The sequence below is a fragment of the Drosophila albomicans genome, chromosome 3 (genome assembly GCF_009650485.2).
Source record: "Drosophila albomicans strain 15112-1751.03 chromosome 3, ASM965048v2, whole genome shotgun sequence".
Taxonomy (NCBI): Eukaryota; Metazoa; Arthropoda; class Insecta; order Diptera; family Drosophilidae; genus Drosophila; species Drosophila albomicans.
The window spans coordinates 27143281-27166789 of NC_047629.2; the positions used below are offsets into that span (position 1 = coordinate 27143281).

General features: G+C 39.5%; 4 protein-coding genes across 4 annotated transcripts; 2 read left to right on the forward strand and 2 right to left on the reverse strand.

The window, feature by feature from the left end:
• Positions 1-4665: 4665 nt before the first annotated feature.
• On the forward strand, positions 4666-5814 carry LOC117572469 (peritrophin-44). The gene is made up of 2 exons (XM_034255316.2): positions 4666-4720; positions 4784-5814. Exons 1-2 carry the CDS (start codon positions 4666-4668, stop codon positions 5812-5814), a joined length of 1086 nt encoding a protein of 361 aa, XP_034111207.1.
• A 3500-nt stretch (positions 5815-9314) lies between these two features.
• Positions 9315-11547, reverse strand: LOC117572468 (myosin-9). The gene is made up of 6 exons (XM_034255315.2): positions 11529-11547; positions 11385-11479; positions 10889-11331; positions 10137-10831; positions 9574-10079; positions 9315-9507 (listed from the first exon to the last, which is right to left on the reverse strand). The coding sequence occupies exons 2-6, from the start codon at positions 11452-11454 to the stop codon at positions 9380-9382; spliced, it is 1842 nt and encodes a 613-aa protein (XP_034111206.1). The 5' UTR covers positions 11455-11479; positions 11529-11547; the 3' UTR covers positions 9315-9379.
• Positions 11548-12128: 581 nt separating this feature from the next.
• LOC127565743 (uncharacterized) lies at positions 12129-13830 on the reverse strand. Its single transcript, XM_052005872.1, has 3 exons — positions 13091-13830; positions 12696-13031; positions 12129-12640 (listed from the first exon to the last, which is right to left on the reverse strand). Exons 1-3 carry the CDS (start codon positions 13713-13715, stop codon positions 12348-12350), a joined length of 1254 nt encoding a protein of 417 aa, XP_051861832.1. The 5' UTR covers positions 13716-13830; the 3' UTR covers positions 12129-12347.
• An 8301-nt stretch (positions 13831-22131) lies between these two features.
• Positions 22132-22943, forward strand: LOC117572470 (mpv17-like protein 2). Its single transcript, XM_034255317.2, has one exon. The coding sequence runs from the start codon at positions 22260-22262 to the stop codon at positions 22851-22853; it is 594 nt and encodes a 197-aa protein (XP_034111208.1). The 5' UTR covers positions 22132-22259; the 3' UTR covers positions 22854-22943.
• The last annotated feature ends 566 nt before the right edge of the window (positions 22944-23509 follow it).

Here is a 23509-nt window from a genome sequence, read left to right on the forward strand (position 1 = left end):
TAATGGCCAGAATTGCGAACCGAGCATGCTGACTGACAATGGAAATGGAAATGGCTGACAAAACACGTGGTAAGCGTCTGCCACAAAAATAGAGACGCGCCTCAGCCTCAGAAAAGGGGCAATAAAAGTATTTCAAAGTCATTAACACGTAGTTGGAGCTACCACAAATGGAATCGTCCTAGTCGTATTTCAGGCGACAAATGACACAATGTTGAAGTGTTTAGTCAATGTTAGTCTCACTCGTTGCCGCTTGCTGATGGGATTATTAAACTTTACAACACAATTAATTACATTCTTGTTGCTTTTTTCTTGCCTTGTCGACACTCAGCCCCCCCACATCCACATCTTTAGTTTGTACTTGAAGTGTGTTTGTTTTGCTTACTTCACAAAATTGCCACATTGTTTATTTTTGGTGAATTTTAATGTGTTGCCACTGCTGCTTCTGCTTCCTAGCGCTCTCAAGTGGCTTGGCAAGTAGTCGTCGTGTCTCTCTTAGTTGTGCCTCGAAATAAAAATGCAGCGTTTATGGCTGAAGTTGTGGAGGCTTGCCGCCCACACACCATCGCCTTTAATTTTTCCTGCCGAGCGTTTACTTTATTTGCCACTCGCTACAAACTGTTACACACGCACATCTAGATTCACCACCACAGCCTCAGCCCCAGCTTGACCCCAGCGAGTGCCCATTAACGCTTTTTTATCTGTTCATAAATTTTAATTTTGCCAAAATACTCCAAGTACGTGCCACGCCCGCATGCTACATCCGCCCCCTACTTTTGCCCCGTTTGAAACGAAGCTGCTATAATTTCTTTCGCACTCCACGCACGCTGGTTTTCGTCTTGCCTCTTGCCTTTCTCCAGCCCTCATCTCCCCCGCTTGTGCAACTCACGTTCTTTGTTGCTTGTTGGCGTTTTCATTTTGGTGAGCAAAAATATGACTTGGTGGCTCCTTTTGCACATTTCTCTTTTCTTTTCTTTCTCTATGGCAACCTTCTTTTTTCCTTTGCTTTTTGGGGTTTTCATACCCGTTAGCTATAGGATAAAAGGGTATTATAACACATTATAACTAAGCATCGACATCAACTAAATGTGGCATGTAAATGTGGATTCATTTTGGTACAGAGTTGGGTTTTGTATTCTCTAAAAATATGTATCGGATATGTGCTAGTCGAGCACACCCAACTGCAGCCTCCTTCTTTGTTTGTTGCTGTTGTAGGTTTTGGGTTTCTGGTTACCACGTTTCGTTGCTTGGCATTGTCCTTAAGCAGGCCTGCGATGCGCTGGGAGTCGAGGACTCGCAACCTTATTTCGCCAGCGGCAAACATTCTCGCCGCCGCTTGTGGGTTTGTTTATCGTCCTTTGCATCTCATTGAGCCTGCTCCTCGTGTTTATGAACAGTCGTTCCTTTGAGTTGCTTCCGCGATATTCGTCAAGGGCTTCTAAAGAGCTCTTCTTTGGCTGCTTCCCGACTAGCGGCGTGCTGTCCCTATCCTTGTTGTGCCTTCTTTCACAGAATCTGTTCATGCTCCGTTGTCCTTTTTCTTTTTTTGCTTCGCTCGGCACATTTAACTTTTCATTGCATATTTAACCTAATTAAAATGAGTTATATGAGCCAGGTATCAAACGGCAATGTTAATCCTTGACCTTTGCACTTTTCTGGCCTCTTTTGGGGATTCCTTTAGAAAGAAGACTGCACGTGGCGTCTGCTTTTGCCTAAAATTGTGTACTTTAAATTTCAATTTTTTTCTATATAAGAATCATTTCAAATCAATCGCTCGCCTATCAATTACAAAATCCGAGCAATTAGTTTACGATCTAAACAATACGATATCTTATCTGATGTGTTGTATTCATTTCTTATTTGCAGGTAAGACTTCTGGCATTTGGCTTCTATCTAACATTAAACACAATGGGTGCACGGAGGGGAAGCAAAGAGAAGAGTAATCTAATGAATTTATGTGAGTCCTTGTACAAAAGCAGAGTGCAAGGTGCAAAACGCACACGAACAATGCAAAAGACTCTAACTGAAAGCACTTAAGCCCATAAAATATTCAAGCCGTGAACATGTGGAAAAAATTACGAAGGCAACCGAGCGGACAGCACAAAAAGCCGGCACGCAAACAAGTACAAGAACAACAAGGCTGTAAGAATGGAATGGAATGGATGAGTGGACAGAACAGACATTACAGAGCGACAGAGATGGAGATGGAAATGGAGACTGAGACGGAGACGGAGACAGAGGATGGGCCCAGAAAGAGGCGCGCAATTTGCCATGAGAGAGAGAGAGGAGAAAGGGTCTGTGGAAACCGGTGAAAGGCAGACAGCCACTGATTGAATAGAGAATAAAGGGCAAGTAGTTGGCCGTTGTCGGGTGTTCGAGGAGGGGAGTTGGACAATCAGGGGTATGATGAGCTCCATAAATGTCGTATGGTAAGCGGAAACGGAAGCGAATGGCGCCGCTGCTGGGACTCTCGACATTGTGCAGCGGAAGTGGTAAAAGCAAAGGGCCCAAAGTGGGTTCATGCCATTTGCATATGTTCGAAATTGACATCCTTGTTGTTGTTGTTGTATCTGTTTTTCTATGAAACGCACACACAGATAGGCAGACATATGTATATCGTAGAAGTAGTGCTTGCTTAACGAGACTAAAGTCATTGAATGATATATTACAGGGAGTCTACTATGCCATAAAAGTAACATAGAAAAATGGCTTTAAGGATTGGTTTCTCAATCAGTAGCAGTTAACTGCTACGGCATTATCTTAACTAGATTTTTTCGGGAATGCCTTTTGGCAATAATGAAGCGCTTTAGTAAATCTTTTTATAGCCACCTAGCGTCTGTTATTTCATTGTTGAAAGCTGCCAACTTAGTCGTGTTCGTTGCAGTGCGTCAAGGATATTAAACATGTCCTTAAGCATAAAATGTCAATAAATGCAACGAGCCGAAGTTAAGTAGTTTACATTGGATGCACGACAACGACAAGGCGCCAGTTCCGCCTCCTGTTTTTTACAATCACCGAGACGTATGCAAAAGAACTCTGTCTCTCGTACAATTTTGCATCAATTTCTTTCTTTATTTTCTTCTCTACTTCTTCTCTATCTTTTAGATAGATTATGTTACTTCCACTACAAGTCGCTTAGTCTGCGTTGCTGTTCCGGCTGTTCAGGTTCTTTAAACAGAAGAGAAGTGTAGATAGAAAAAATGTGAAATCAAGTTAGTTACGTACAACAAGACCCCTTGAGTCTAATAGGCACTTAGAGTATCATCAAAAACTCACAGTTTTTGGTTGAGCTATTCTTGCTTACATATTCATAAATGGCATTTACGAAATACCACTTCGAGTGAATAACAGTTTACTTTGAGCTGCCCTGCGGCATTAAAGAAGCTATCAGCTTGGATTTGGTGCTCGCAAAAACAAACAAGCATAAGAGTGTGTATTTTGGCGCATATCAATTTATCTTCTATCAAAAACTAATTATTGACTGAATTGCTTCAATAACTCTATTACAGTAAAACGCTAGTTAGTGATTTAAACAGTTAAAATTTTGTACATATTGAAAAATATTTTAAATTCTTACCTCAAACTGACGAACTCAATATAACATTTTTATCATTAACTTCTTAAATATTTATAACTTGTCTTATCAAAAACTGTCAAAAGAAGATTTACAGTTCGTATACTTGATTATTTACAATTACAATTACTCGTTAGCTAAGTATTAGTTTTAAACTAAATTTGTTTAAATTGAATTGGAAATCTAATTTATTACAAAAATTTTTCAAATTAATTTCATTAATATTTCAAAATTACCTTAACAAAGGAAAACCAACGTCTCGTATACTTGATTTTTTGCATGTAGTTCAATTTATGATAAACCAAGGGTTCTCAGCATAAAAATAAATTAGATACATAATTTCATTTTATAGATATTTTTAAATGATCTAAGTAAAGTCTGCTTTGAAAAGATGAGCAACAGTTCGGATACTTGATTTTTCGTAATTCAATTGATAATAAACTCAGTGCAAAAGTTTGCAATAAGTTTAAGAATTCAATAATATATTTTACACCGACTTCTTACATACATATTTTTGAATTGCCCAATCTCCCTTGAGAAAAATACGAACAGTTCGTATACTTGATATTGTGCAGTACAATTGTTGAAAAACCCTGTGTTATCAGCATTGATTTTCAAGAATGTTGCAATGAATGTGTGCAATGAATAAAAACATTGCACTAATGCCTTAGTAATTATCAAACTGCCCAACCAAATTTTCCTATGAAAAAAATCAAATAGTTCGTTTACAATTAAAAGTACTCTATTAGCTTACACAACAATTTGTAAGCAGAGTAGTTAAACTATTTATCTAACTTTTTACTTTCTTTGTCTTTAATTTCATAGTAATTTTTAAGTTTCCCTATCAAAGTCTCCAGTGAAAAGTAGACCAACATATCGTATACTTGATTTTTTGTAGTTCAATTAATGATAAACCCATTGGTATCAGCGTAGATTCTGACTTGCTCTGTATCTATTTACATGTACATTGAACTCGTTTCACATGTTCTTAGAAGTTTTCGGCACTTATGATTGATAGCAAGCCGAACACAGAAAATTACAAGTAATCATGAAGTCGTTGCGTTGCTTTCAGAGCAACAGAAGTTGCGATTGGAATGATTAGTTGCATTGCTGCTGCTGAAAGTGAAAGAAGTCTAAGTACAATGAAAGGTACAGCATGATAACCTGCATTTGTGATGGTCAGTGCCTAGATTAAAGTTCACTTCTCTTCAGTTTCCAATCAGTTTCTGAATGCATTCGTGTGGACTGCGCTGCTGTGGCAATCATCATCGAGTGGCATTTCAATGGAGTTTGTTTGCAATTACTGGCACGGAACGGGCCACATAGGTGACTCCAGTGACTGCCAGGCCTGGGCATATTGCAGCAATAATAAGCTTGTCGGCCGTGGCTATTGCCCCAAGGGATATTTCCATGATGCGCCATCGGGAATGTGCGAGCTGGCGAGAGAAGTGCGTTGTGTCCCTCAGGATTGGGAGCGTTGTGCACAGCAAAAGGAAGGCGACTATCTAGCCGAGCCATTTGATTGTCGGAAGTACAAGAAATGCGGCGATGATGAAGTGTACAGCTGTGCAGATGGTTACCTGTTTAGCAACCGCCTGCAGACATGTGTGTCCAGTGCAGCGGGATGTCCTCAGAGGAGCATCGATATATGCGCTTTTATGCCGAGCGGCACAACTGTTGGTGATCCCCAGAACTGTGGCCTCTATCTGGAGTGCCTGAATGGAGCGAGTATGCTCAAGGTCTGCACTGCTCAACGCTACTATAATTACAAGAATGGCATCTGTCAAACGCTGAAGCCCGAGCATTGTGGCGAAGATGGCTTTGAAGTAGTGAAGAAGCAGCCGCCTGCTACAGATGCCAATGTTTGTGCCGAGTTCTATCAATCGGATCGTTCGGGCGACCAATTCATCTCAGATTCCTTAACCTGTCAGGGTTATTACACTTGCAGCTCACAGTATGCCATTGGCAAGTGGCACAGTTGTCCTCTGGGCAAACATTTTCAATGGTGGAGTCAAAAGTGCGTGAACCCCGACACATACAGTTGTCCCTTTGATCGTTGCGCCAATCTGAACTCAACTTTTGTCACTGCCATCAACACTGGCTGCACAGAATATATATTTTGCAAGAACCAGACTTCCAACAGACTGCTTAAATGCCCTGACGATTATCCGTATTTTGATGAGAAACGCGGCGTTTGTGTTGATAAATATCCCAACTATACTGTTTGTTTTATGAATGATTAATTGACCGACTTTTGCTTTGGATAATTAACTCATTTAGACTTTACTTGAGGGGCCCGTTTAACAGCTGGATATAAAAGCATGCTCTTTTGATTGCAATCTGGGAGATATTTATAATTGTAATATTCATTTGCTTTTGTTGTTTTCTGTTTTTTATTTATTTTGTTCTTTGCATCATGCTGTTGAGATAATAAATGGTTCGTGCATCTGTTGTCTATGGAAAAACATAAATATAGGCGGCGCTCAAAAATAAACACACCGAAGCTCTCGCCATTTGTTATAGGACGCAATGCAAACAAGAACACGAGCGAGTGGCAAAGAAAAATTAGCACAAAAACGCTAGAAGAAAGTCGCAGCCAACGCGTAGATAAGATTTATGTGTTGCCAATATTTTCTAGCGTCTTCTTTTTTCTTAGGCAGTCAAATTTCGGTGTAGCATCTGGCACGCAACTGGCACAAGAACAAGATACGCGTATGTGGTTGACTCGAGAGAAACCAAAAAAGCACATGCAGCAGGGGCTTTAACAAAAGTCTCAAGGATTTATAACACTTTAATGTATACGCCGTTGAACCTGTCTATGTGTCAACAATATAAACTGTGGAGGAAGAAATACTGCGTGTACCCGGCATAACATAAGATGTCGCTGTGGCCTCGAAATCAGAGTGGCTCCGCACGATGAGTCATTGAATTATTATGATTGACTTTTATTACATGGAATCGCAATTTATTTTACTTAACAACAAGCAGTAAAACGAGCCAAACGGGGGCCTGGCCAAGGCGTTGCCCGCAGGCGAGGCGATGTCGAGGCAAAGCAGCAACAAGCGTGGCCGAAAAGCAACCAAAACTTTGAATGAAAAGTTATAAAGAAATTACGTTATTTATCATTCGCAGTGTTGTGCAAGCCCGCGGCCGACGAAACCAAACGGAACCAAGCCCAAACGAAACGAGACGACAGACGCAGACTTTTTGAGACGCGAGAGCCGAGTTGCCTGCCTCGACGCGGCAGCAACCCAAACCGTTTCCGTTTCCGCTCATTTATTTGCACAACTGTCACACACACAAACACATTACATACTCGTACTCGTGCTCGTCCTCGTAGTCAGTAGGACTGACTCTGTGCGCTCTTTTTGGGCTCTCTGTGGTAGTTTATGCACTGTTAAAAAGTTTTACGTGCTGCCAAGAGAAATTTAAATTTATTGTTTTGCGGTTTTATTGAACGACTCTTCCTCCACTCTCGCTCACTCACTCTCTGTCTCTCTTTCTGAAATTAGTTGCTGCTCTCTTCAATCGATGGGCGTTTGATTTACTGGCGATGCGAGATTGAATTGCCTAATTGCTTTAAAATTGGGCGTGGTTACCGCAAGGTGATTTAACGGCTGTCGAAAAGGCAGCAAACTGTTTTAGGATTTCCAATTACACAGTCAGCAGCTTTCCTTACTTGCCGCTGGCTGCTCTGTGCTCCACTGGGAAATTTCAAGCCAGCAACTAATTTATTTATCCAATGTAAATTGCAAATTACTAGTTACATATTTCATAAACATTTTGACATTTGTGATGCCAACTGTCACTTTCAAGTGGCAAAATGCTTATGCTGCATAAGTGGCTTTTCTCATTACTTTTGATGTCAGGTCATTTCACATTATGACAGCCCAAAGCGCAAGCAAAAAAACATTGACATTCACATTAACAGGTTACCTGGCAATAGCAGCTATCTAGGAGAGAAAAACTTCCTCGACGTTCAAGGAAATAATTAAAAATGCATTACGGAGAGAGCATCGGCAGATACACGGTGTCAATTGCTGGGCAACCCCAACTGCAAATTTCTACTGTGGCCATTATCCTTGAGGTTCGCAACCTTCTGCGACGTCAGGGCCAATGCCACCAGCGAAGGGCTTACTGTGTCTAATACAAAAACCTGAGCTTAGTATCCTTTAGCCTCGAGGTGGTCTACGGAGCTTTTGTTTTGTCAGTGTGCCGAGTGGATTACTCCGCTGCTGCTGATGTTCAGCATTGAGTCGAGACTATCTGTCTATGCGAAGTTTCCCTTTTCTTTGCAGTCCTTCAATCTAGCTCAGTCTCTAGATGATGCAGTGTTATGCTGCTATTCTGCTTATGCCGTCGCTGTTGACATTTAGTTGACATCGCTAGCGAGTTCCCTTCGGTCTGTGCCTTGCATTTCCGGCAACACGCCATGTAATAGATCATCAGGCATCTTTGTTTGCCCATCACCACGGAGCTTTGCCGGCTGCCACTGCCATCATTGCCTACGCCTTCGCCTTCGCCATCGTCTCCCAACTCCGTTCACAGTCCGCGTTGATTGCTCGTTGTCAGCTGCTGCGCTTTATTACTGCAAGTTAGAACGATAGACGGCTGGTCGCCTGGGTCGGAGCCAGCACCAAAACAGGCCAGGCGAGGCGAGGCCAAGCCATCCTTACATCCACTGGTGTAAACAATTTTTGAAAGGTTATTTCTCTTGCAACAGCCGCGGTCCGCACTTTGTTCCGTTTTGCACTTCATTTGGCCGTTAGTTCGTCGTCGTCGTCGTCGTCATCGTCCTTCATCGTGCTGCTTCGTTGTGCTGCTTTGTCCTTCGTTTATATTCTGGGGGCTGCAATAAATATTGTTTACTCTGGGTAACGTCCTTGCTGCATCGTCCGGCACTGCTATTTGTTATGTCATTCCACTGGAGCCGTTGACATTCATCCAGCCGAGAGCGACAGCAGCCAGAAAATATGGCCAGAACATGCTTCGATAAGTATTAAATCGCACAAAGGGGATTGCAACAGAAACAGCAGCAGCAGCAACAGTCAGTGACTTATCTTAACTCGTCTCTCGTAGTCGTAGTTAACTTGTTATTGTTTCTGCATGAAACTACTAAATGTTGACAAATTGGATTAGGTCGCAATACAGATTGAGATTTCATTTTTCATTCAATCTAGTTTTATGAATAGGATTTGTTTAGAGAATTAAATGAATTTTGTTGCACTTGCTGGTATATAAAAATTGATTAAGGGAAAATTGAATATTATTTATTTATGAATGCGAAATCGACAATTTATACTTGAGTAAATAACGAAGAATTAAGTGAAGTATGAAATGAAAATATGATTGAAATAAATTGCTAGAATTTGTATATTAGTAGAAACTTTAAATGAATTAATCGCAAAAGTCTTCAGTCAACAATTTGCAAAATATACCACATCTTTGATCGACATAAAATATAAATTTAGCAAATATTTTAAGTCGATCAAAGAATATTGTAAGTTTTTTAAGGTTGATTTTTTCGGATTCGAATTTAATTAAAGTAAAAAACGAATACTATATTAATAGTTATGATTAATCCAAAGTAAAATAGGTTTAAAAATTAAAGTCCCAGACCAGCAATTTCTACTTGATCTACTTTATTTGCAAAATTGATGTAATAAAACGAATGTAAGTAAAAATTATTCCTCTTTGATTATATCTACTATATATTATATATAGAGTTATGTTGCTTCAAGACTCTTTGATTGTTAGTTGAATTTCCACTCTGTAGTTTTTCGCTCATGCTAATATTGCTGATTCGAACTACTTCCTCCTGCCGCCAGGTGGCGGTCTAAACGGTTTTCGACGTGATTTCGAGTCCACAATGAGCACTGATTGTCTCTTGAGGAAGTTACGCGATGGCACCTCATTATCGTCATCTGTTGTCGCCACTACACAAACAATGAAAATAATTTGCTGTTAGCTGATATCGAGCAGCAAGTGTCTTCTTAACTTACCCACTGCTGGCGCCTGTTCTGGCGAGGATGAGGAAGTGCCTGCTGCTCGCTGTGCACGACCAGCGAATAGATTGTAATAGCACATGGGCATCGGCTGTGGTTTTTCGCCCTCCACCATCGACGGCGACTTTGGTGGCTCCAGTTGATACGCGTCATCCTCGTCCTCTTCCAAGTCTAATTTGGGTATCTCTAGGGGCGGCACATCCTCGGGTTTGCTCAGCTCCTGGCAGCGCTTGATCTTCAGCTTGAGTATCTCAATCAAGTCTTCATCTTGCGCTGTGTGAGCAAGAAAATTGGGCAACTCAGCGACGCTAATGTGCAGCTTACGCTCTTTCATATCGATGTTGCTCTCGTCCACTTCCTGCACCTTGAAGATCATCTCACAGATGCGCTCCTTAAGGTACTTAAGTACACCCATCGACTTGTCTGCGGCATCTGTGTCCTTTTTACGCTCCTGCTCCATGACGCCTATATTGTTTTTGATCTGTTCGATGACTTCTTGATTGCTGCAAACATGCATTGAAAATTAGAATTTAAACTTATGCTTTGTTCACCAAACTTACACTTCGCTTTCCTTGACATCCGAGAACTTGGATGCTTCTAGTTCGCTTGTTAATGCCTCTCGCTCTGCTTCTAGATTGGCTTTCTCCGCCTCAGCTGCCTTGCGCAGATATGTGAGACGCGCAGCCGATTCCTTTTGTGCACTGAAACGCTCAAAGACCTCAAAGGGTGAAGTGGCTCCAGAAGCCTCCATCAGCTGCTTGAAGAGGGATTCCATGTCGCTGGTGACGCTTTCGAGCTGCGACACTGGCTCTTCCTCACCATTCTCTGTCTTAGCAGTGTGTTGATCCCCCGAACTGGAACCCACGCTATCCTGATGCACTAACGTCTTGGTCTCAGCGAACAGCTTGCGTCCAATGCGCTCCAATTCCAGTTTACGTGCTTCAACCTGCTTGCGAAAATCGAGCGCTTGACGCTCGCGAGTTTTTTGCGAGAGATTCGCCTGTTGTTCTTGACGCTGTAGAATCACCTTGGCGGCATCACGCATTTCGATGGCTTCATTGTGGACCTGCTGCAGTCGCTCGATCTCCGCTTTTTGTTCATTCAAGGATTGCTCTAGCTCGCGCAAACTGCGCTCAAATCGCTCTGCATCAGTCATGAGCGATGCCTCTATGGATCTGTATTTCTTGCGAATGTGCTCCGCCTCCATCCACTGCACATTGGTGCGATGTATCTCATTCTCCAGCTGGCAAACGAGCTAAAGAGAATAGCTCGATTAGTCGCATTGAAAAACTCGATTATTACTTCAACTCACTTTACGATTTGCATCCTCTTCGAGTGTCTCGGGTGGTTTCTCGCCCAAGTTCTGGTTCTGCGCCTCCTTGTTGGCCAAGAGCTCTCGATACCGTTCAACGAGCCGGCTAAAATGCTGTTGCCGTGCCTTAAACTTATGACGCACCAGATCCGTTTGCTTCCGACTCTCGGTCAACTTGAGATCGGTCAGAAATATTGCGTCTTCAGCATTCTTGGCTCCAATCGGATATGTCGCCTTGCCCACAATGATGGTGGGCGTAGCACCTTGTTTCTTACGTGACTCAGAACTCGGCTCCTTGATGACCACAGGACGTTGCAAAGGATTACGTAGGCGACTCACCTTCAGAGTCAATTCTTTGATGTCCTTCTTCAAGGTGCCAATTGAGTCGCAATTGATGCGATTCTGCTTTTGCCATTCCGCAGCATTGGCCGTCTTTTGGCCCTCTGAAAAACCATTGTTTTAGTTAACTCTTTTTGTTGAATGAAAGTTATTTTACCTGCTAGCAAAATGCGCTTCTTTATCTCATTTATTTGCCTATTTAATTCGGTTAGTTTATCAGATTCCATTATTGCGTAGCAGTCGCTTTCTTGACTTTGAGTTTTTATTAATCTCTGCACATTTGTTAGATCGATATGCTCACCAGTTTGTTGTGGCAACGAGTCGTGAGACCGGCTTCAAATATTTAGACATTTTACCTGTGAGAGCTGCTTTGTTGTTAGCAACAAGACCAACAGCTGATTAAGCCCAAAAATTAGCTAAGACATAAACCATTGTGATATGAAAACAATGTGATATGGACAAAAAATTCGAAGATTATAGAAACTCGAGTCGAGTGGGCTCGAATTTGAGATACCCGCTACCCAAAATGAATAAATTCATAGTAGTGCGGTATTATTTTTATAATATAACAAATTAATATATGCTATATGTAAAATATTTAAATATTCAGAAGGCTGTAACATATATTGATAAAGTACGCGTAAAAGGTATGCGTTTTTTACCATACACAAGATATTCTTAAATAGAAATCATAAATATTGTAACCTATGGGTAGCGGGTATACAGATCTTTAAAATAAAAATATATTATAAATTTTATTTTCGTCATTTTCGATGATTTATAACTCTACTGCAAATGAAGACATTAAACACTATTTACTATCCAAAAATTTATTAAACTATTTTCAAAAAAATATGCTAATCACAAATTTTGAATTTTCTAATTTTTTTTTTGCACGTTCTTGAGAAATAAATTTTTTATATAACAACCCTTACAAAATTACAGAAATAATAAGTTTTAGAAATAAAATGTCTAAATGAAATATTATTTGTAGTATAAGGAGCCTTAAAATGTGCATAACAATTCAAATACACATTTCTTGATTATCAATTTTGCGTCAGGTCTCATCAGTAATTAGCTTAATGTGCGTTTTAAGATAAATAAAACAAATATATGATGCTCAATGCAAGTTTGAATTGGCTGTGCATTTGCCCACGATATCAATAAATTGGGCTGCCACATTCGAATCTCTGAAGCGACACGCAAAACGTTCCCGCACTCCCTCCGGACCCTGAGCATAATTGTAGTGCGACCAACGGCAGCTATTGGTGCTGTTGGTCAAATAATCGATGCTCCACTTGCTGTCCAGCCGCATATGAATGAGCAACTTTTGCGTACACTTGTCCCACAGCAGCATATAATAGATTTCGTCATCAGATTGTTGCAATTTCCAAATCTCAATCTGTCCTTCACCTAATTAAGGACTTATTTTGTTATGAGTTGGTGATAAATAATATAAATTTCAAACCCTTTTTCTTCCAGTCTCTTAAGTTTTCGAAAGTGAAGAGCTTTGTTGGCTTGCGAAATATTTGAACTCCAGTTTCTTGAATTTCAATGGCTCCAACGATGTTGCGAGTATTTTTCTTGGCAATTTTCTTGTTACATTCCAATTTTTCCATCGGGATTGTTGAGCTGCAAGTCTTTTTAACTGAAGCTGATAAAGAATTCTCTTTTAAAGTTGAGTTTTTCGCCTCTTCTGATTCATTCTTTATGCTCGCATACTGGCAGGCATTAAAAGTTGCAGGAGGGAGCGTATTTTTGTCTTTTGTGTTATAATAGGAAGCCAAAATAGATGTTTGAATAGCTAGAATGAATATTAAAAATTGAATTAGATATTGAATTTAAATATCCTAAATTTTTTACCCGCTTCAGGCAAATCCTCTTGCATTTCCTTCTTAATCATCATCAAGTAATCCGTTGAAACATTTCTCTTGATAGCATCTTGAGGTCTTAGCTTGACTCCGTTGTGCTTGACATCAACTACAAGACTATGAGAATTACTTTTCAGGAACTCGCTAAATATTCCCAACTTTGATGCCAAAACTGGTTGAGTTTCGTTTACATCGATAGCAAGAATTTCACTTGACTCGTCAGTTTTCAGCTGCTCCTCTGGGATGGGTATCAATTGACTTTCCATTTGCATGACATCGACGGGCGGACAAAACTCTTTGATTGATGGCTCCCTTGGATACGAGCTCGTTTCACTTTGAAATGACAAGAGTTCTGAAAAGTCCAACTTCTCTGGCAGTACATTGAGCTTGCTAGCAGGTGCCGCAAAATCATTAAACCGATGCGAGGGCAATGAAAAGTCCATTTCAAATTCGTTTGTGCTCGTTGCATAGTTTGAATTCAAATCGCTTTCCAGCTCAAACGTGGGTATAAAAGAGACGAGACCAAGGTTCAGTCGTGGGTCTTTGGTCTTGACTTCAAACAAGCATTGATTTGGTGCATCTTGATAAAAAGCTGTGAAGCCACTGCTCTTCAACATCCTGAAGAAGTTAACAATACAAATCGTAAATTTTAAGAGGTAATATTATGTTTATGTTTCTGTTTTTTTCAATAAACAACTGCTTAGATTTGCCAACTCAAAATGACAGATATGAAAGTGTTTTCCATCTGGCACAATCAGAGAATTGATATTTCGTGCACAGAAGAACGACTGAAATCTGCTCTCAATTGTTCGCCTTTGTTGTAATCAAGCAAAGCATCTGGTTTCAATCGTCGCACTTTTACTTTCTGTGCCCCCAAAAAACACACTGTATTTATTGTGGTCCGTGTGGCGGAAACTATTCCGGCGAGCAATGCGGCCACTGCGTCTAATTACAATTTGCTCAATGCTCAACGGAGCGTATACGTAATCATAGGTAGCAAAGCAAGCAACAAGATGGAAACCGTGGCAACTGTGTTGGTCTGAGACTCAAATTACATTGACAACCAAAAGTTTCCGTTTAGCTTTTCAATAGACACACAGACCGCACACAAAAACAAAGCGAGCCGGAAGGCATCAAGAAATGAAAGCAACGTCTGAAGAGAGACCAAAAATATTTGATTGTAGTACAGTAGAGTACAAAATAGAGTGGAGATGGAGAGAGATGGTCAGAGCAAATAGCGCAACTCAAATCAGAAATATGCATAAAATGTGAAGAGAAGCGAATACAAAATGCGAAATGCGAATGGCGGTGAACAAACAAGTAAATAAAATGTGAATGCAAACAAAAAAAAGCAAAATTCACTTTCAAAGTAACAACAACAGCAGAAAAACGAAAACAAAAAACAATAAAAATTTGCGCACCATTAAATTTGTATAGTATTTGTACCACAAAAATTGCGTTCTCTGTTTCCGTTTCCGTTTTGCACAGTCTGAGTATGTATGTATATGTGTGTGCGTTATTTCCCATTGACTTTTGTGTATACCTTGGCTTTTGCCTTATTCGATTACCCGCACTCGAGCTCCATCTCCATCTCTTGCTGCCAACCACAAGTTTATACGTTTTCAATTGTCGACACTTTTGTTTTGGTTCCCTCTGCATTTTGTTTCCTTTTCGCTTGCTTTTATTTTGTTGACACTCTGCTATTTATGGATCGCATGGCAAAGCCAAAAACATGTCAAAGTATGATTTGGAAACAGTTCGAATTGATTTATGCATTTGTTGCCAAACAGACGAAACGAAACGAAAATCTTAGCAAATTATGCTGATGTTGACATCGATGCGTATTTGCGAATCAGCTAAACAAGCATTAACAAACATTGCAAAAACAGATAAAATATCGCCAGTTTTTCGCTTCATCGTTCTGACTTGTTGTGTGTGTTGGGAATTTATATATGGCTGGCATTCTTATTTATGCATAAACGAATGGAATTCATTAAGGTAGAATTAAACAAAATTCACATGAGAGCAGCTCACTGCATGCCTTTGTGTTTCTGTTGCGACCTTGGTTCCGTCTTTTGTTGTTTATTTGAACATTGTTTCTGTTAGTGATTAAATAATGAAAGCGTGATAAAATTTAAGGAAACTGTATTAAAATGGTTAATATATTTTTAATGAAGCAAAAAATAATACTTCAATATATACAATAAAGGTCTTTGGGCAAAGTATACCTATTACTTTAGTTATTAAAACTTTGCGAAACGTGAACAATTGAGTTTATGCGGTAATTTAAATTCTTTTTCTTTTCAAATTCTTCTTTTCTTTTCCTTTTCAAATTCTTCTCTATTATAATTTTTAGCCTAAAATATATAAAATAAAATAAAGTTACAAAATTAAAAATACCTGTTTTTTATAGTTTTTGTTTATTATGTTAAATAACTTATGCTTGATGTGGAAAACGTTTCAAAACTTAACCGATTCCAAGCAATAGTTTCTATATTTTTAAAGATACCGAAAATAGGGCTTAAAATTAAAGATTTAATTTACAACATAATAAACACATAAAATATAAGTAACATTTTTTATTATTAAGATTTTCTGTAATTTCCGTTGTAATTTTTGGATAACCTGACGAAAACATAATATCCTGTCTGTTCTATATGCAAATCAAAATATTTATGAGCATATGGTGATTGCGGTTGTATGTGCAGCCTAAAGCCAATGTTACATATTTGGCCACTAAATTAAAATACTCTTGTACCTTTGTGTGCGAGCTGCGTAGGAAAAAGTTGGAAAAACATTTTTCGTTTCGTTTTTCGCAAATGAAAATTGGCTGTGTGCTTCACGCTGAGCTTGTCGGCTTATAACGAAGAGAAATCTTTGGAGCCGCATTAACTAAATCAGACACACATTGAAATTAATTAAAATTAAGCCCCACAAAGCTGTGTGCATGCGGCAACTTATGGGCTGTGTGTGTGGCACGAGGATGAAGGAAAATCTTGCTGCCAATAACGACAACGCAACCGCAAATGATGAGGAAATTAGTAACGCGAAAAATGAAAAGTGGAAGGTGGAAAGGCGACGAAGAAAGTTTGCTTGTGCAGTCGAAGTACAAAGTCAGGAGGCAGGAAATGAAAAATCGCCCACAAATTAATTACATTTTGCAATTTAAAGATGAACGCCAACAACGAGTGTGTGTGTTCTGAATGTGTGTGTAATTTTGCTCTATGTGTTTGTGTTGTGAAGCGACTCAATGTGTGTTTTATGTGTGTGTGAGAGTGTCACATATGTGTGTTATATGCTATGTCGCTGCTGGCGCTCTTGGTGATTATTTTGAGGCTATGTCACTTTGTCCTCGTCGCCAGAGTCAGGTTCACTGACCTTTTGCTCTGACATTTGCTCGTCATGCTCGACAAAGTCGACCAGCCCATATATGCTATACACATACAAACACACACACCAAATTGTTTGCGTTGTGCACTGGTGTGTGTGTATGTGTATGTCCTGCAGGCAAGCACCTGCTGCTGCCGCTGCTTCTGTTGCTGCCACCCCTTGACAGATGGTAGAACATTTCCAACGTTGGCGCACGCAGCGCAGCGCGAAATTATTCTAATTAGAGCGCAGCCTCACCCGCCCGCCTGTCGCCTTCATCCTTCTGCTCCTCACCTCGCCTGCCACAGCACTACTATGTTTTGCTCCCAACCATTAGCAGACATTTCAAAGGATATTTTTTTCGACGCTCGTTCGTCGCTTCTCCGTCTTTGTATTTACTGAATATTTCAGTTTACACTTATCAAGAGTTCCTTTTCTATACTCTGTGTGCATATATAATTACTCGACATGAATGGAGCTAATCACGTAAGCAGCCATAGAAATGATGTCTGGCAGTAGTTGTTTCAATTATTTGGCAGTGCTTTCAATTATCTAATTGCCTCGCTGTGCAAAAATCCAACATTTAAATGTAAATGTGTTCGAATAATTGTTATACAAAACTTGTGTGCATTAAATTATTTGTCAACGGGCATTAAATAAATATTTATTTTTATGACTTGCCATTTGCTTTTTTTTATTTAGTTCTCTTGTGCAAATTGCGCAATAAAGCGTGCGCAATAATTTTAGAGAATTTTTATGGAAGGAACATTGCGCCAGTAGGACTCATTTGGCAGTGCATGATGCCCCACCCTCATCATTGAGTCACGACGCCTCGTGTGTGGAAAGTGGCTCCCTGCTTGGAGTCTCTGCATCATAATGCAAAAAGTACTTAATAGTTTAACGCGTCATGTGCCACTTGCTGCGATGTACATATATATATAATATATATATATATATTCTACATATATGTTTGCGTATTTTGAAAATATCATGCCAACACACACCTGTCCTGTCGTGTCCTGGCTTTAGCTTAATTCACTTTGCCTCCTCAGCCCGCTTTCTGCTGTCGTTGGCACTGCTGTTGCTGATGATGATTATGCTTATGTTGATGCTAAAGCTGTAGCTGATGGTGGCTAGATGGCGACAAGGATGACGCTGCAAGCTGCCGACACTCCCATAAAGGACGAAGAGGAGTGAAAGGCCGCTGTTCGTTGCTTCGTTTCACAGAATTTTTCGTCAGATTCAAATGTTTTTTTTTTAGCATTGGCTCTGATACAGTTGCCTCACAATGCCTCGTTTGCCTCGTCGCCATGTCAGCTCCTAAATTAGAGGTACTAGCAGACAGCAACAGCCACAGCAACGTTGCTGCCACTGCCACTGCCACTCTCTATGCTCTATGCGTTGCACGTGTCGCATGATGTATGACATTTTTGCGCCTCATAAACAGCCACGTTCACCGGGCTGGTAATCAGGTGTCCACAATCCAGCGCACTTCACGTGCTGCTCAACGTTTTGCTGCTCCTTTGTTGCTGCCTTCCTCCACAGCAGTAACAGCAACAACTAGTCACAGCTGGGTGGCAGAGTGACGCAGGGTTTGTTTGATTACACGCGGCAATCGTGGAATGTGGCAAGCACCATGTTTGTTTACCTTAACGAAATTGGTACGACTGGCAACTGGCAGTGGACGGTCGACGGTTGACTGTCGTTTGCGGCCATGTTGACAATTTGTTCGTTTACCTTTTCAGTGAACTGACTTATTTGCCTCAATGGTGCAATTTAAATGCGGTACAAGTTGCTTGACCCCGACAATTGCAGTTTAAGAGACGCAGCATTCAACAATTGCTTTAAACTCATAACTTAGGCATTTCTGTTAATATGTATGTACATATATAGTAATTAAAACAACATAACTAAAACACACCCAAATGACTTAAGGCATAAGTATTTAAATAATTTGATTGCCAACAAGAAAAAGTGATTTTTTTTAAAGCGCTTTAAATGCTTTAAAATTATTGCTTGTAAAATTCTATTTATTTGTACATAATAATAGAAAATTTAAAAACAAGCATAGCGCATAATGAAAACATATTTAATAAATATTTAAAGTGACTAAAAAATGTTGATTGCCAGCAAATGTAAGTATATTTATTTCTAATCACTTTAATTGCTCTAAAATAAGTAACCAAAACAGTGTAGTTTCATTTCTAAAAATATACCAAATATATTGAGATATACTTTATATCATATATTGATATTATTATTATTATTCATATGTAATAAAATTGTCAATAACAAAATGATATTTCTAAAAATATACCTAATTAATATACCAAAAATAAACTGAAATCTACTGAAGGCTATATTTGGTATATCGATATTATTATGTTATGTTCAAAATGTTTCATAGAGCACAAATTGTACCAATATGCCAAGAAAAGCAGTTACAACCCTACTGCAGCAGCCGTTGAATAACTTCTACAATTTTTATTTGATCTAACCATAAGCAAATTTTCAGGAATCATTAGAACTGCAGTTTCGATTGCATGTACCAAAAATCGTCACTCTAGCATTTAAAGCTTTGATTTATTGGCAACACTTGTCGCCCTAAAAAAAGGAACACATTGCTTCTTGTGGAAGCTGACTGCCAAATTTGGAAAACTTTATTGGAGTTCAAGTAAATTGTCAAATTGATTGCTTTTCCAAGTGGCACGAACTGCTGTCTAAGCAGAAGCTAGTTCGTCCTCTCGTCGATTGCATCATCGTTAGGCTGAGGCTGTGTCACTGTTCACTGTCAAAATCTCATTAAAAACACATCTCGATTTTATTTGCATAAATCGGAAGTTTTGGGAAACGCAACGCAACGCAGGGCAGGGCAGGGTGACAACACTTGGATATCATTCAAAATCGATTGCAAACCAATTAGGGAATGATTCCAAAAATTGTTCAAACGATACATTTAACTATGTATGTATGTGCATGTCCATGTTGTGACTCAACGACTCAATACAAATGACCGAAATGATAAACTCTTGGCAAGGACAGTTTTCCACTAGTTTTTTTTTTTGTTGGGGTGGGGGCACACCCGACACCCCAGGCACTGATCCATGTCCTGCTTCGAAAGGGGACGACACAAGGACAAAGTGATGTTGATGTGGGCAGGACCGATGGGATTATGACACTTTTTACGCTTCGATGCTCGCATATTCAACTTTTGCTTTCATTGAGTGAAATAAAAAATTCAATTAAAATGCACACTCGTACAACATTCAGAGTTCAGTGCCAAAAAAATACAAAAAAAAAGAAAAAAGTATTGAGAGCGGAACGGTCCAAAACAATAACAAAAGCAAACCCCGAAAACCGAAACGAAACGAAAACGAAAATGGAAACGAAAAATGTGAAAAATCAGCATAACAAAGTGAGCAAAACTATGGAAATGCATTTGTTGCAACTTGCCTGTTTGCACTTTGGGGCATGCCCCACACAATCGCAACCGCATTTAATGGGGTATGCTATAAAGTATGCACATATTTTCGATGCTAATTTTGTGGTTTCTTGCTCAATTTATGATTGGTTTAAATATTCAATTCGTTTATTATTTAACCACCTTTCAATTTTATCTTATTTGTAGGGTATTATGCATTCTAATTTACTCTGCTTCAGTTACGCTTTGTGAACCTGGCAACTGTCCAATGTGTTGTACTTACTTGTTTAGGTCCTGCGGCGGTCGCCAGAAAGCACAAAAGAACTATTATTGCGCTCGCTGTGTATGCAGTAAACAATTTTAAATTTTAACCACACCTACAGATTAAGCAACAAGCTGCATGCAAATGTTGCAAAAAATCTCTATTTAAATTACCAAATGCAAAATTATTAGTATTTATTTTACATTATTTGTGTTTATCTGGCAATATGAACACGAAGGCCAGTGTTTGAAAAAATGGTAGAATTATTACTACAAAATATATCGAAAGCTAAATTAGCTTTGAAGGACAAATTCAAAGATCTTCAAAAGCTAAACTTAAGTTCGAAGTGTGACCGCTTCTTCAAAGAGAAGGCAGAACAAAGTTCTAAAATTAAGAAACATTTTTAAATTCTTGAATCGTGATAATAAGATATAAAAATTAAACAATGAAAACAAATTTTTAAATCATTATGAAACTTTTGCAATAATTCCAGATATTACATTCTTGCAATTTAAGAATCTACATATTTTTGTATCGAAAGTTATTTTCAATATCGAAAAGTTCCCAAACTCAAAATGTATTTTGATTTACTAATTTCAACTGCACACAAAGTAAGCATCTTTTCTAATCTAAATTGTCTCTTTTTTATGTGGATAGGCATCTGACAACCCAATTCTTTTTCAAATTAATAGTGTCTCTTAAGTTCTGCGCACGATTCATAAGACATAATGCAAATACTTTATATAGTTTTAATACATCAATAAAATTACATTATAATGAACCACGTGGAATTTTATAAAAACCACACAATTAAGTAACAAAAAATTATATATTAACATTATAAAAAAGAGTCTATAACACGCATAGAATAATTCCTCTCTATAGAGTGGGTTATGAGCGTGTGTTTGCTTCAATCGGACACCTCGCGCAATTTGGCATATTTAACCCGCGCAAATAACACCAATAACAATGAAGCAAAATAAATTCATTTGTCGCGCAGTCATTCTATTGAAACAGAAGTCTCCTCGCGTCCCGCTCCATGATTTTCCGATTCTGGGGCGGCACAACACGGACTGACAGGGGAATCTGGAAAAACTGAAGCTCATCTGCGGCGCCAAATGCAAATAAAATGCAAAGCCGAATTTACGGCGGCTGCTTTTCAATTGGCAAGTAGCAGTGGGCAGAGAAAAGAAGGATTACGAATATGGAATACATCAAGGGGGGAAGAGAGAAATAAAGAGAGAGACAGGGAGAGTGAGAGCGTGATAGAGGACTATGTGGGTACGTTTTATGGCGGATTTTCAACGAAATATAAAAATAAAATTGGATTTTAGCGTAAAATGTAGAATGCCGTAAATATTTTTCAATTCAGTAGCATGGTTGGTTGCTCGTTCAGTCGAGCGTACCGGGGAGCATATGTATGAAGGATGATTTCCCCAGGGCGAGAAGGGCTGCTGCTGATTCTGCTGCTGCGGTTTTTGCTGGGGACACTGTCAAAAGTATTGGGAATCGCGTGCAAATGATTTGCCGGGAATCAACTCCCCAGCACGCAAATAAAGCACACAACCCACACCAAATTCTGAATGGCAAAACCACTGAAGCTGTGAGCAACATGTGCCAAGTGCTGCGGTGTTCTTGCTGTTGCTGTTGCTGTTATTATTCAAATGCCCAGAGAGCGAGTCGGGATGAGCCTCCTTCGCTTTGCGTGTGTTTTGACGCAGTCGAACTTAACCCTTTTATATCCCTTTTTTGGACCATTTCTGTCGCTCGACCGAACTCTCTTTGCCCAAAAAATCCGCCCGAAACTCATTTGCTTTGATGGCGTCAAATTGATTTGCTTACTTATCCGTTTCCTCGCAGTTAAATGCTTCGTCTCCTTAGCTACCATTTTGCGTATTTGCACATGAAAGACCTCACAAGAAATATTCCAAGAAAACTACGTTTACAATTTTAATTATTTCCCACTTTTCTAGTATTACATTCGACTCAAATGTCAGCACTGTTTTACACACTTGAATAATGTTCAAACTATTGTATATAGTTTGTTAAATTGAATTGATTAGAAGGGTCCCCGTTGGTCCCCTTTGCAGCTCCTTGACATTTAATCAAATGCGTTATCGTGAACAATGGATTAGCGTGCAAAAGGTCATCAGCCGATGGCACAACACCGCCTTCAGCCGAAAGTTTCTGCTCTACACGAATATCGGTATCTCGATATCGTTGAGCATGTTGGGGGACACGCTGGAGCAATCGTATGAGCGCTATAAGGGCGATATCGTTGGCTGGGATCGAACACGCACCCTGCGCATGGGCATCTCGGGTCTAACAGTTGGCATTGTCTGTCACTATTGGTATCAGTATCTCGACTATATGTATCCCAAGCGGACGATACACACGGTCATCCGCAAGATACTGCTGGATCAATTCATTTGCTCGCCGTTCTACATCAGTGTATTCTTCCTTACGATGGGCATATTGGAGCACAAGTCGTGGGAAGAGGTGCAGGAAGAGATCAAAGATAAGGCTGTCACGCTGTATGCAGCCGAATGGACTGTCTGGCCGGCGGCGCAATTCATCAACTTTTTCTTCGTTGCACCCAGATATCGTGTGTTCTACGATAATACTGTGAGTCTGGGCTACGATGTGTTTACCTCGAAAGTGAAGTACAAAAAGAAACAGAATTCAGACACAGAAACGGATTAAGAGCCAAAGGAAACGTATTGTATTGAAATTTATTTAAGCGCGAAAAAAAATTGTAATTTATTAAATTCTTACGTGAGTTACCAAGAGCTGCTTTCAACGCATTTAATTAAATTGAAATATCGTTTAATTGCCAGCAAATTGGATATTCAATCCAATTCAAGCTAACGTCTAGGCAACAAATGTCGCGTCGTCTGCATATTAATGAGTTCACATGTATGTGAAATAAAACAAACGTTTCTGCGACATCAAAGCAAATCAGCGAAAAGTCAACAGACAACACAAAGATGAACTGACTTCAGCTGAAAACATGTTTGGTGTAAACTTTAAATAGAAGGATTATTTGATTATATTTATTTCGCAGTGCCACAAAAAGGGGCAAGTCAACTGCAAACTTGTCGGGTTGATGAATTGTTTGAGAATCTTCTTCATCTTCTTCTGTCATGTGTTGTGCGTTGTCTGTGGCAACACACATACACCCTCACACACACATGTGGGTCCTTCACGTGACCTTTGCTAGCTCATTAACGATTAAGGTTTTGTCGGTGAAATAAATGTGAACTGTCTTTGAGAATTTCTTAGTTGAAATATTTCGATTGCGTAACTTTTGCCACAGATAATGGGAAACTTAAAGGTGTGCATTAAATATACCATTGCGA